This window comes from Lutra lutra, chromosome 11 (genome assembly GCF_902655055.1).
Source record: "Lutra lutra chromosome 11, mLutLut1.2, whole genome shotgun sequence".
NCBI classification, from domain to species: domain Eukaryota; kingdom Metazoa; phylum Chordata; class Mammalia; order Carnivora; family Mustelidae; genus Lutra; species Lutra lutra.
Window position 1 is genome coordinate 100,759,991 of NC_062288.1, and position 14,712 is coordinate 100,774,702.

The 14,712-nt window shown below is 38.1% G+C and overlaps 1 protein-coding gene across 3 annotated transcripts in view; it reads left to right on the top strand.

Annotated features, from left to right (window-relative positions):
• The window catches only part of CNTNAP2 (contactin associated protein 2), a 1,959,883-nt gene that overhangs the window by 1,116,297 nt on the left and 828,874 nt on the right, over positions 1-14,712 (top strand). For all 3 annotated transcript variants that reach the window (XM_047694949.1, XM_047694948.1, XM_047694950.1), the window contains one exon: positions 1,915-2,086. In XM_047694949.1, coding sequence (XP_047550905.1) covers positions 1,915-2,086 — 172 coding nt within the window. The remainder of the gene's footprint in view (positions 1-1,914; positions 2,087-14,712) is intronic.

Below are 14,712 nucleotides of genomic sequence, written 5' to 3' on the forward strand. Positions count from 1 at the left end.
TATAGCAGTTTGTCCTGTAACTGTTTTCGCCTAGAATGTATCCCGTGTAGAAAAGTAAAAGGACTTGACAATTTCACACTCCAGAATTTATCAGGGCCAAATAGAACATTGTTAGGAGTGACTGATGAAGTCTTGTTTTATGACCTTAATTATGTCCAATTCATAGTGATCTGTGTGTTACACAGCTGCTTTGCTTCAGAGATCTTATTCTCACAAATAGATCAACTCATTTTGAAATATTTCAAAGCTAGTGTGGATATTTAGAGACTCCCAAGTACTCAAAAAACAGAACCAAATGAGCATCTTGTTAAGAGTAGTCAATAAAGTTACAGCTGGATGTTTTCTCTCTGCTAAGTTTAGACATTGTACTCCATTCAATTTTATCTTGATTAAACAGATTGAAAATCATATGTATGCATACAACTAGTCTAAATGGGCCACTTATCTAAGATCAGCAGTTTTCTGAGGAGACTAACAATGCAAATGAAAAAAAAATGTGACTTAGGGAAAGATATATGCATGCCATATGTTTGATATCGGAAGTAGATTTTTTTAAGTCAAGAAATTAATTTAAGTAGAATCCTGTTTTTACATAGTACAGTGTTGATAGAAAAATGATATACAGCTCTGTGATTAACTCTTAAAGGGAATTCAAATGATAATTACTAGACTTGAAATATCATAACCCATTAATAATGGAAGAAAGGTTTCTATTATCCTAAACTTGTATTACTGGTCACATAGGACATTTAAAAAAAAAATCACTTAATGGTCAATTTTTTCGATAAGTTTTCTATTGGAAATTCACTTTTATCAACTTAATGACACGTCTTGATCCCAGCCCATTCTGTATATATTTTTTTCTGTAGCTACAATATTAGACTGAAATGAATATGTTAATAACTTTAGAATTTTAAACAGACAAATTAGTACAGTTTAAATTTGCTCCAATAGTAAATTTGGTGTGAGGAAAAATATGAAAAGTAGACACTTTTTGAGACTTTCTGGAGATACTTAATGGGATAGAGAAGTATTCTTTTCCTGTGACTTGCATATAGATTTAATGCACAAACTAAGAATTATGCATTTTTTTTCCTATTAAAAAGACATAATTTAGGTAATTGACTCATGTTAGTATTTTAAAGTTATTTTGCAATTAAATTTTTAATGTCTGACTTTAAACTTTGTATATGTATCTTCTGTTGCCTAATAGAACCACTGGTATTTACTTTTTTTTTTTGTCTTGCTATTCATTCTCTTTTTTTAATTTCATTTCTTATCATTTATGCTCCCTATATCATATTAGCTATATAAGATGGATATTCAGAGGAGGGTAGCTGGGCCTTCTGCCTCAATTTATTTCTTTATAATGTTTCTTTGAATTTGATAAATCAAGAAATCATTTGTAATGCAAATATCTTTTTGGATTGAGTTAGACATTAATCCATAAAAGAAAGCCACCATAATCGATAATGCTTTAGTTTCTTGACATCTGAATAACAGGGCTCTAGGATATTAAGAAAGTAGAAGTAAATTTGAAGGCATAAAAGGAAGGTGGTGGGTATTTGGGAAAGGTCTAAAGTTTTATGTTTTAATATCTGAAGAGAGAGTCAGGTGAGGAAGTGTAGGAGTGAGCCTTCAAGAGCAGAGGGACAGAGTGATGTGACAGACTGAGGAGGAAAATGTCACAGAGAAAATATGATGGATGGTAGATCCCAGAGACAAACATTCATGAGGTTCAACCCTTCCTTCTTCTCCTGAAATAATACTGCTTTCTCCATTCTTCTGCGTTGAACAGGACATCAACAAGGGTCAACAGGACAGGGCGGCTGTGGTCACGGAAGACAGCCGGAGGAATTTTAGTGAAGCACGCTGTACGCAGAATGTAACTTTCCCACTTCTTCTCTCTCACAGGTTTTCTGAACCAGATGAATAACTCCAGTCACTATGTCCTTCAGCCTTCATTCCAAGGGTGCATGCAGCTCATCCAAGTGGATGACCAACTGGTGAATTTATATGAAGTGGCACAGAGGAGGCCGGGGAGTTTTGCGAACGTCAGCATCGACATGTGCGCCATTATAGACAGGTATGCAGTCTTGTCATCCTACTTCTAAGTGTCCAAACTTCTGAATTCATGCTTTTGTTGTGGGACAAGACACACACACACACACACACACACCACGTGTAAGAGGTAAGGCGGAGGAGCCATCTGTCATGCCTACAGCTTATGTGTGATTTTAGCAGTGACATTTATAGCAGGACCTGGGTATATATGGTAGAACAATCTGGGATGTCACGCCAATCTCCCTTCATAAATGTGAGCATTATGCAGGTAATTTTGTAAGCAACAGTTGAGTTATAAAGGAACTCAGTTTATTTTAAATTTTGCTTCCTACGCCCACAAGCAGAAATGTCCCTTCTCTTCTTGTGTTGGTCACGACTCATGCTCAGCATATTTTCCCCTCCAAAGCCCTCTCCTGAAGGAAAAGAAGCTTTAAAAATGTTGGCAGGCAGTATGGGAATTTACTGAAACAGAATATTTAATGTAATTGAGTCTGCTTACAAAATACACATACTGAAATATTGCAAAATCTAATCTATATTCATTTTTGCAAAGTTGGGGAGGAGCTTTTTTTTTTTTTTTATAAAAACCTAGTTGACTTTTCAGAGTAGAAAGATACAACTCTTACATGAACTATTACATCATTACATACACTAACCTTAATATATTTCTAAAAAGTGCCTTTCATTTTACCATGAAAAGTAGTATGAGATATTTCATCCCTAAATAAACCATATCTAACTTTGCGTTGAATTTAATCTGGTGATTTTTAGGTGATTTTCTAAACTATTCAAATCTTTTATGAGAGGGCTATCTTACTCTGAAAAATAATTTTATTAATTTTATATTTTGCAAGATGAAAGTTTCAGAAGTCTGTCTGCTCCCAACAAAGAGTAGACTTTCAGTCTCTAGTAATCTTACTTAATTTAAGAGGAGATCCTTAGGAAGATCATCCAAAGACATAAAATAAACCTTAAAAAGACATAAAATCATCTATAATAAAATAAGTTTGCTGCCGTATAACCTCAATAAAATTATATCCATGTGAATGGTAAATTACAGTTTAAATGATGGCTATAGAATGTAACTTTTTAAAGTCTTAATATGTTTATAATGAGACTGGATGACATAGCATAGTTCTTATTTCTGTTACATATTTGCAAATACTCATCCTGTTGGCCTAACCAATTTATATTTAAACAGAACAGTGAACAATTTTAATGGAAATATATTCCTAATTTTTGAACCAGCAATAATGCAATAGCTATTATTTCTGCCTAAAGCAAGTGGTAGCAATAATAAGAAAAACTGAGACATGAATGTTTTAAGACCGTATTTGTGATATTTGATATTTATCTATAAATTTTTATTAATTGTCTTCCATACAGGAAGATTTTTCCTTCTTAGTAAAATGTATACAGCAGATTGAGTTATTTTAGTGCCTTGTCCATTTTCCATGTCAGTAGATTTAATGATATAATAATTTCTGTCAGTAAACTAACCCAAGTTAGTTTATTCGGCTTTTGTAAACAGGCTAGATTTTATGGTGATGTTGCTATTTACTTTGAACAGCATGTATCCTGCACATTATGTTTAAATTGTTTGCTACCAAAGAAATATGGGTAAGATGTTGAGACTTTAATGTTTCCTTCCATGGAGGGAGTAGATGCTAAACTGGCCCCAAAAGAATGAATGGGATTTTTATATATGAAGAAAATGGAAAATGGCATTTCTGATGAGAACAATGCAAGAAAAGATGGAGAATAGGGAATACAGATTTCAGGTTTTGGCAGATACAAGAATATACAAAATATTTTTTCACCAAAATGGGTCAGTCCCATTGTCCATATTTCCAAGCATCCTATAGCTGACAGAACAAAGAATATGTCTTTTTATCCTCCGGGATGATAACCCAGTAGATTATCTATGGGGAATTTGTCACCTCTGACAAATCAACAATTCTAAAGTCCGCTAGGGAATCTATTTTCTGTTTGTTCTCATTTTTGAAGGCAATGACTTTTTTTTCCCCCTCCCTAAATTGATGTGTAATTAACATATAACAATATATTAGTTTTTGGTGTAAAACGTAATGAATGGATATGTATCACAAAATGATCATCAGGACAATAGCTTATATACATTAATTTCCAATATATGAAAGAACACATTCCTTTATTCATCTAAAATGTTTCCAGTTCAAAATTGTCATCTGTGAAGTGTTGTATTTTTGTATGTTTGAAAAGACTGTTTTTACCTTATGCCAACCATTGAGGAGCTCATTGATGAGCTCACCCTTACTCTGTGTCTTTCCATGTGAGGGCACTAGTGGTTTTAGCCTGTCTTCATATAACAGTGACCACCAGATAACACTGGAATGATACATTCCCAGCCCATCTCTAGTTTGATGTTTTCCCTCTAACTAAAACTTTGCAACTGCCCAATCTGTGCCATTTTATTTTCAAACCATCTAAATTTTCCCTAAGTAAGCCTACAGTGGCTGTTTCTTACTTTGTTCCTTTCAGATTTCAGCTTGATTGATTTGAGAGCTATTTTTTAAAGAAAAAAAAAAGAAAAAGAATAAATGAGAACATAGGGTAAAAAAAAAATAGAAAAGCTACCACAGGCACAATTTTTATGAAATATTTGGAGATGATAGAAGCAGCTGCAGTGATTTGATGAGTGGAATTTAGGGAAATCATTTGGGGAAGATGATGGGGTTTTGCTGTGTGTCATAGGGGAATACCCTATGATTTGAACTTATTTCTCTTTCTTTGTGTGTGGATTTACATGTGGCTTGTTTTATTTACTTGTTTGTTTTCTGAGCACAGCAATGAATCAAGAAAAGAGTGAGCATGCCAGGCTGTAGAATTCAGTAGTATGTTCTGAGTGTATCAGTGGTGCCAGGCACTGTTCTAGGCACATAGGATACATCATTGAACAAAATAGACAAAGATCCTTGTACTTGTAAAGTTCACATTCTGAAGAAAAAGGAAGAAAAACAAATGTAATAAGGAAGGAAATATTATAGTAGGAAGAAATAAGTTCTATGGAAAAAAAAAAAGAAGAAGAAGAAGAGCAAATCAAGGAGAACTGGCATTCCAAGAGATTGAGGTGTTGGGTTGTATTCTAAATGGGTTGGTCAGAGTTAGCCTTATTGAAAAGATGATATTAGTTCAAGACCTGAAAGAAGTAACAGAATTTGCCAATTCTGTTGGCAAGGGAATAGTCAGTGTGGAGAGGACAGTCAGAGCATCAAGGCTGCCTGGCATGATCTAGGATCAGCACAGGACCAGAATGGCAAATTTGGAAGGACAAGTAGAGTTGTGGGAGAGGAGGCCAGAGCAGTTCTAAAGGCCAGGTCCTGGAGATCTTAAGTTATTTTAACGATTTGGTTTTTATTCTGAGGGAATGAAGGAGCCATGCGGGTTTCTAAGTAGAGCAATGACATGATCTGTCTTACTCTTTAAAAGGATAACTCTAGGGGTGCCTGGGTGGCTCAGTGGTTTAAACCTCTGCCTTTGGCTCAGGTCATGATCTCAGGGTCCTGGGATCAAGCCCCACATAGGGCTCTTGCTCAGCGGGGAGCCTGCTTCCCCCTCTCTCTCTGCCTGCTGCTCTGCCTACTTCTGATCTCTCTGTCAAATAAATAAGATCTTAAAAAATAATAATAATAAAATAAAATAAATAAATAAAAATAAAAGGATTACTCTGGCTGTGGGAGGAGGAAAGATAGGAATAAGGAGCCTAGTATAGTAATCTAGGTGAGAGGTGCTAGTGGCCTAAGACCAGAGTGCTAGCATAAGAGGTAGTGAGATGCAGTCCGTTCTGAATATATTTAGAAAGTAAAGTCAATAGGGTTTCTTGATGGACTAAATATTAGAGTTAGAGAATAAACCCAAATTATTTAGTTTAAGCAACTAGAAGGAAGGAGTTACCATCTTCCAGTGGGAAGACAAGGCAGAGAAGATTTGTCAAGGGTTGAGGAAAAAGATCAGGAATTCATGTTGAAATTTTTGCTGGACATAGTGGACATATCAAGAAGGCAGTTGGATATACATAAGTAAGAGGCATGTATCTGCAGATTACACAATCAAATGCTGTCTGATAAAATCCCCATGTTTGCCTGTTGAGGGCCTCTGGTTTCTTTAACTGTATTTCATGAAGAGCCATAGGCATGGAAGGGGAGAACATGAATAGCGGGCAGAAAGCCTCTTCCAACATTGGGAGCCTGTAGCTTTACCCTTTGAAGGATATCCTGATCTTGGAGAGGAGGACCTTCATCAAACCTTCAGTTGCTAGTATATTCTCTGAAAATGATAAAATAGCTAACAAATAACTTCTCTGTTTCTCCTGGATGATTGTCACCTTTTATTTGCTCCTAGTGCCTTTATTTTGTTGGCTCCTTGTGGCAGATGTCTTCAGGTGCCCAGTCAGTTCCTCTTCTCGATCCACGTCTCTCTAACTTCTTTGTAGGCATGAGCATCTGAGAGTCAGAAGCCTACTAAACACTCCTAGAACTGACTAATGTTGGGTTTGTTCACTGCCTCCCATAGGGCATCACAAAGTGGGTAGGGGGCAGTTAGGGAAGGGAATTGGGAAGGAGCCTTGGGAAGATCCTGGCAAGTGTTGGTCAAATGTGTAAACTAGGAGAGTTGCAGTAACAGACTGTGGAACTTGTGAATCTATGTGGAGTTACTGTTTGATTAGCTTGCCTGTGATTCTCATCTAAAACATAGGGGATGACAAAGGTGGTGTTAGATTATTTTGAGCTTATGTAGATGGTGTTCATGACTGGTCTGGCAAACTTTACCTGCTTTGTGAGTAATATTAATAATACACTACATCTTGCTGATTGTGATTTCTGTATCAATCGTCAGGCCACCCTCATCATGTAGCTCCAGAGAGATATTCTTTCTTTGTCATAGGCAGGAGTGACAATGGGATACAGTCCTGGCTAATGAGAGATAAGCAGAGGTCACCTATGGTATTCTTGAGGAAACTTTTAGTTTCTTGATTCACATGTCACTCCTTCTGTTCCACTGTCCTTGTTCAGAGGCCTGGAGCTGTATGGTCTAGAGTACCAGAACTCAAGTGATCCAGAGTCAGCAAACACCTCCACTCCTTTTTTTAAGTGAAGAGAAGCATTTCCTGTTTATTTAAGTCACTATGAGTCAAGTTCTCTTCTTCTTGGAGCCAAAAACATCTGCCCTTTCCCTATTCTCCATTCTAAAGTCAAGCAGTACTTTCTTTTCTTTTCTTTTTTTTAAAACCAGAACACAGAAGAACACATTCCCAAGTATGGAAATGGCTTTGAAACAAAACATGGTAAATTTATTTTAGGATATATTAAGTTGCATGCCAGTGATGTTCCCCAGGGATTACTTTGGGGACAAAATGGCTGTTTAGAGGCCAAAGCACATTTATATTGTTAGAATCAGCAGTGGGTAGAAAAATTAGTAAAAGTACTTCATTAGAATGAGAATCTTCCTTACCTTTCCTATGATCTCCCTTGTAAATATAGTAAGAAACAAAACCAGTAAACATTCTAGAGAGCACAGAAAGCATAAAAGGAAGAGTAAATGCCCCAACTTAACCACAGCCTACAAAATTACCCCTTGAGAAATTGAATAGACTGGATCCTATTTTTGAGTTACTAATTAAGTCTTCATTATATATTTGGATAGAAGTGCATAATCGTAGACCCAGTTTTTATTTTTTTAGTTAAATGATTTCTTTTTTGTTGTTGTTCAATTTTTTTTTAAACATATAATGTATTATTAGCCCCAGGGGTAAAGGTCTGTGAATCGTCAGGCTTACACACTTCACAGCACTCACCGTATCACATACCCTCCCCAGTGTCCATAATGCAACCACCCTCCCCATACCCACATCCCCCCAGCAACCCTCAGTTTGTTTTGTGAGATTAAGAGTCTCTTATGGTTTGTCTCCTTCTCAATCCCATCTTGTTTCATTTCTTCCTTCCCTACCCCCCAAACCCCTATGTTGCCTCTCAAATTCCTCATATTAGGGAGATCATATGATAATTGTCTCTCTCTGATTGATTGATTTATTTCACTCAGTATAATACCTGTAGTTCCACCTGTGTTGTTACAAATGGCATGATTTCGTTTCTTTTGATGGCTACATAGTATTCCGTTGTGTGTGTGTGTGTGTGTGTGTGTGTGTGTGTGTGTGTGTATACATACCACTTCTTCTCTTCTTCTTTATCCTTTGATCTGTCGATGGACATTTAGGTTCTTTCCATAGTTTGGCTATTGTGGACATTGCTGCTATAAACATTCAGGTGCATGTGTCCCTTCAGATCACTACATTTGTATCTTTAGGGTAAATACCCAGTAGTGCAATTGCTGGGTCATAGGGTAGCTCTATTTTCAACTTTTTGAGGAACCTCCATGCTGCTTTTCAGAGTGGCTATACCAGCTTGCATTACCATCAACAGTGTAGGAGGGTTCCCCTTTCTCTGTATCCTCGCCAGCATCTGTCATTTCCTGACTTGTTAATTTTAGCCATTCTGACTGGTGTGAGGTGGTATCTCATTGTGGTTTTGATTTGTATTTCCCTGATGCCGAGTGATGTGGAGCACTTTTTCATGTGTCTGTTGGCCATCTGGATGTCATCTTTGCAGAAATGTCTGTTCATGTCCTCTGCTTATTTCTTGATTAGATTATTTGTTCTTTGGGTGTTGAGTTTGATAAGGTCTTTATAGATTTTGGATACTAACCCTTTATCTGATATGTCATTTGCAAATATCCTCTCCCATTCTATCAGTTGTCTTCTGGTTCGGTTAACTATTTCTTTTGCTGTGCAAAAGCTTTTGATTTTGATGAAGTCCCAATAGTTCATTTTTGCCCTTGCTTCCCTTGCCTTTGGCGATGTTTCTAGGAAGAAGTTGCTGCACCTGAGGTCGAAGAGGTTGCTGCCTGTGTTCTCCTCAAGGATTTTGATGAATTTCTTTCTCACATTGAGGTCCTTCACTCATTTTGAGTCTATTTTCATGTGTGGTATAAGGAAATGGTCCAGTTTCATTTTTCTGTATGTGGCTGTCCAATTTTTCCAACACCATTTGTTGAAGAGACTGTCTTTTTTCCATTGGACATTCTTTCCTGCTTTGTCAAAGGTTAGTTGACCACAGAGTTGAGGATCTATTTCTGGGCTCGCTATTCTGTTCCATGGATCTATGTGTCTGTTTTACTGTCTTGATAATGACAGCTTTGTAGTAGAGCTTAAAGTCTGGAATTGTAATACCACCAACTTTGGCTTTATTTTTCAACATTCCTCTGCCTATTCGAGGTTTTTTCTGGTTCCATATAAATTTGGGGATTATTTTTTCCATTTCTTTGAAAAAAATGGATGGTATTTTAATAGGGATTGCATTAAACATGTAGATTGCTTTTGGTAGCATAGACATTTTCACAATATTTGGTCTTCCAATCCATGAGCATGGAACATTTTTCCATTTCTTGGTGTCTTCCTCAATTTTTTTCATGAGTACTTTATAGCTTTCTGAGTACAGATTCTTTGCCTCTTTGGTTCGATTTATTCCTAAGTATCTCACGGTTTTGGGTGCAATTGTTAATGGGATCGACTCTTTAATTTCTCTTTCTTCTGTCTTGCTGTTGGTGTATAGAAATGCAACTGATTCCTGTGCATTGATTTTATATCCTGAAACTTTACTGAATTCCTGTACAAGTTCTAGCAGTTTTGGAGTGGAGTCTTTTGGGTTTTCCACATAAAGTATCATATCATCTGCAAAGAGTGAGAGTTTGACTTCTTCTTTGCTGATTCGGATGCCTTTAATTTCTTTTTGTTGTCTGATTGCTGAGGCTAGGACTTCTAGTACTATGTTGAATATAGCAGTGGTGACAGTAGACAGCCCTGCCATGTTCCTGACCTTAGAGGAAAAGCTCTCAGTTTTTCTCCATTGAGAATGATACTTGCTGTGGGTTTTTCATAGATGGCTTTGATGATATGGAGGTATGTACCCTGTATCCCTACACTGTGAAGAGTTTTGATCAAGAAAGGATGCTGTACTTTGTCAATTGCTTTTTCAGCATCTTTTGAGAGTATCATATGGTTCTTGTTCTTTCTTTTATTAATGTATTGTATCACATTGATTGATTTGCAGATGTTGAACCAACCTTGCAGCCCAGGAATAAATCCCAGTTGGTCGTGGTGAATCATCCTTTTCATGTACTGTTGGATCCTATTGGCTAGTGTTTTAGTGAGCATTTTCACATCTGTGTTCATCAAGGATATTGGTCTGTAATTCTCCTTTTTGATGGGGTCTTTGTCTGGTTTTGGGATCAAGATAATGCTGGCTTCATAAAATGAGTTTGGAAATTTTCCTTCCATTTCAATTTTTTGGAACAGTTTCAGGAGAATAGGCATTAATTCTTCCTTAAATGCTTGGTAGAATTCCCCTGGGAAGCCATCTGGCCCTAGGGTCTTGTTTGTTGGGAGATTTTTGATGACTCTTTCAATCTCCTTACTGGTTATGGGTCTGTTCAAGTTTTCTATTTCTTCCGGGTTCAGTTTTGGTAGTTTATACATCTCTAGGAATGCATCCATTTCTTCCAGATTGTCAAATTTGCTGATGTTTAGTTGCTTATAATATGTTCTTATACTTGTTTGTATTTCTTGGGTGTTGGTTGTAATCTCTCCTCTTTCATTCATGATTTTATTAATTAGGGTCCTTTCTCTTTTCTTTTTGATAAGTCTGGCCAGGGGTTTAGTAGTCTTATTAATTCTTTCAAAGAACCAGCTCCTAGTTTCTTTGATTTGTTCTACTGTGTTTTCGGTTTCTATTTCATTGATTTCTGCTCTGATCCTTATTATTTCTCTTCTGCTGTGTTTAGGCTTTCTTTGCTGTTCTTTCTCCAGTTCCTTTAGGTGTAGGTTTAGGTTGTTTATTTGAGACCTTTCTTTTCTCTTTTATTTTATTTTTTTTTAAAGATTTTATTTATTTATTTGACAGAGAGAGATCACAAGTAGACAGAGAGGCAGGCAGAGAGAGAGAGAGAGAGAGGGAAGCTGGCTCCCTGCTGACCAGAGAGCCCGATGCGGGACTCGATCCCAGGACCCTGAGATCATGACCTGAGCCGAAGGCAGCAGCTTAACCCACTGAGCCACCCAGGCGCCCCCCTTTCTTTTCTCTTAAGAAAGGCTTGCTTTCCTCTCAGGACTGCCTTTGTTGTATCTCACAGGTTTTGAACAGTTGTTTTATCATTTTTATTTGTTTCCATGAATGTTTTGAATTCTTCTTTAATTTCCTGGTTGACGAATTCATTCTTTAGTAGGATGCTTTTTAGCCTCCATGTATTTGGGTTCTTTCCAACTTTCTTCTTGTGATTGAGTTCTAGCTTCATAGCATTGTGGCCTGAAAATATGCTGGGAATGATCGCAGTCTTTTGGTACCTGTTGAGACCTGATATGTGACCCAGAATGTGATATATTCTGGGGAATGTTCCATGTGCACTAGAGAAGAATGTGTATTCTATTGCTTTGGGATTGAATGTTCTGAATACATCTGTGGTGTCCATCTGGTCCAGTGTGTCATTTAAGGCCTTTATTTCCTTGTTGATCTTTTGCTTGGATGATCTGTCCATTTCAGTGAGGGGGGGTGTTAATGTCCCCTACTATTATTGTATTATTATATATGTATCTCTTTGATTTTGTTATTAATTGGTTTATATAGTTAGCTACTCCCTTGTTAGGGGCATAGATATTCAAAATTGTTAGATCTTCTTGTTGGACAGATCCTTTGAGTATGATATAGTGTCCTTCCTCATCTCTTATTATAGTCTTTGGCTTAAAATCTAATTTATCTAATATAAGGATTGCCACCCCAGGTTTCTTTTGATGTCCATTAGCATGGTAAATTGTTTTCCACCCCCTCACTTTAAATCTGGTAGTGTCTTTGGTTTATTATGAGTTTCTTATAGACAGCATATTGATGGGTTCTGTTTTTTATCCATTCTGATACCCTGTGTCTTTTGATTGGGGCATTTTAGCCCATTTACATTCAGGGTAACTATTTTTTTTTTAATTTTTAATTTTTTATTAACATATAATGTATTATTAGCCCCAGGGGTACAGATCTGTGAATTGCCAGGTTTATACACTTCGCAGCATTCACCATAGCACATACCCTGTCCAATGTCCATAACCCAACCCCCCTCTCCCTGCCCCTGTCCCCCCAGCAACCCTCAGTTTGTTTTGTGAGATTAAGAGTCTTTTATGGTTTGTCTCCCTCCCAATCCCATCTTGTTTCATTTTTTCCTTTGATTCAGGGTAACTGTTGAGAGATATGAATTTAGTGCCATTGTATTGCCTGTAAGGTGACTGTTAGTGTATATTGTCTCTGTTCCTTTCTGATCTACTACTTTTAGGTTCGCTCTTCGCTTAGAGGACCCCTTTTATTTTATTTTATTTTATTTTTTTAAAGATTTTATTTATTTATTTGTCAGAGAGAGAGAGAGAGAGAGCGAGCACAGGCAGACAGAGTGGCAGGCAGAGGCAGAGGGAGAAGCAGGCTCCCCACAGAACAAAGAGCCTGATGTGGGACTCGATCCCAGGACCCTGGGATCATGACCTGAGCCGAAGGCAGCGGCTTAACCAACTGAGCCACACAGGCATCCCTAGAGGACCCCTTTTAATAATTCCTGTAGGGCTGGCTTGGTGTTTACAAATTCTTTTAGTTTTTGTTTGTCCTGGAAGATTTTTATCTCTCCTTCTATTTTCAGTGATAGCCTAGCTGGATATAGTATTCTTGGCTGCATGTTTTTCTGGTTTAGTGCTCTGAATATATCATGCCAGCTCTTTCTGGCCTGCCAGGTCTCTGTGGATAAATCTGCTACCAATCTAATATTTTTACCATTGTATGTTACAGACTTCTTGTCCCGGGCTGCTTTCAGGATTTTCTTTGTCACTAAGACTTGTAAGTTTTACTATTAGATGATGGGGTGTGGACCTATTCTTATTGATTTGGTGGGATGGGATTCTCTGTGCCTCCTGGACTTTGGTGCTTGGTCCCTTTGCCATATTAAGGAAATTCTCTATAATAATTCTCTCCAATATATCTTCTGCCCCCCTTCTCTCTTTCTTCTTCTTATCTTCTGATAAGATAAGTTGGTTGGGAAAAGAAAGAAAAAGAAAGTGGAGAGAATTTGCTCAGGCTAGAGACTAGAACAAAGCCCTGTGCTAGATTTAGGGTATATTTTGATCTATTAGAAGAAAATGTATCCCCCCCAATTTTTTTTTTAAGATTTTATTCATTTATTTGACAGATAGAGGTCACAAGTAGGCAGAGAGGCAAGCAGAGAGAGAGGAGGAAGCAGGCTCCCTGCTGAGCATGGAACCTAATGCAGGCCTTGATCCCAGAACCCTGGTATCATGACCTGAGCGGAAGGCAGAGGCTTTAACCCACTGAGCCACCCAGGCGCCCCCCAAAATTTTTAGAAGAAAAAACCCTATATGTATACAAAATATAAAGTTAGATACAATGAAGGATAAAATATGACTACAATAATGAAGGTTTGAAAAGACTTTTTTAGAAAGGTATTGTTAAGATATACTATTTAAAAAACGTTAAAAGAGGAAAGAGTAAAATTAAAAAAATTAGAATAAGAAAAAAAAACTATAAATTTAATTAACTTTGTAAGACTGAAGAATCATGGGGAGAAAGCCATGAATTCCATGCTTTGCTTTCCCATCCTCTGGAATTCTGCTGTTCTCCTTGATCAGTGAGTTTGGTTTTGGCTGGATGTTCTTGCTGATCTTCTGGGGGAAGAGCCTGTTGCAGTGATTCTCAAGTGTCTTTGCCCGTGGTTGAATTGCGCCACCCTTGCCAGGGCCTGGGCTCAGTTATCTGCTCGGGTTTACTCTTGGAGCTTTTGTTCCCTGAACACTTTCGATAGAGCCCTGGAGGACAGGAATGAAAATGGTGGCCTCCCAATCTCCTCCCGGAGGAGCCAAGAGATCGGAGAAAAGTGCGCCCTCGGAGAAAAGTGATCAAATGCTCCTGTCTTCCTGGTATCCAGCTGTACTCTGAGCTCACCCAGCCTGTGACCAAGCATTTCTCTCTAGCACACAGCCCTGTTTGGAGTCTCCAAACCCAGCAGATCCTCCTGCTCTGCTCTTCTCGCAGATGAAGGTTAGTCTCCCCAGATGTGCCACTTGTGGGTTACCTGCTCAAAGAGCAGTGGTCTGACTGTGCCACGGACCACAGTTTAAGGTAACCCCGAGCTGAGAGCTCACTCCTCTGCTCTGTCTCTGTAGCCGGCTTCCCCGCTCTAGTACCTGCAAGCTCTGCGACACTCAGGCACCGCCGATATTTCTGTGACCCTGCAGGACCTTTGACCACGCTTTCCCTGCAAGGGCTCCACCCCCACTTAGCCCCTGGAGTGATGTCCCTGTCACTTCGGATTCACTTCTCCACACATCCTACCTTTCAAAAAGTGGTCGATTTTCTGTTTCTAGAATTGCTGCTCTTCTTCTCTTTGATCTCCTTTTGGGTTTGTAGGTGTTCGGAATGGTTTGATAAGCTATCTAGCTGATCTCCTGCTACCTGATGTCATCTCAGCCTGCTACTCCTCTTCCTCCTCTGGTACTTAGGAATTGTTCAATGCTTT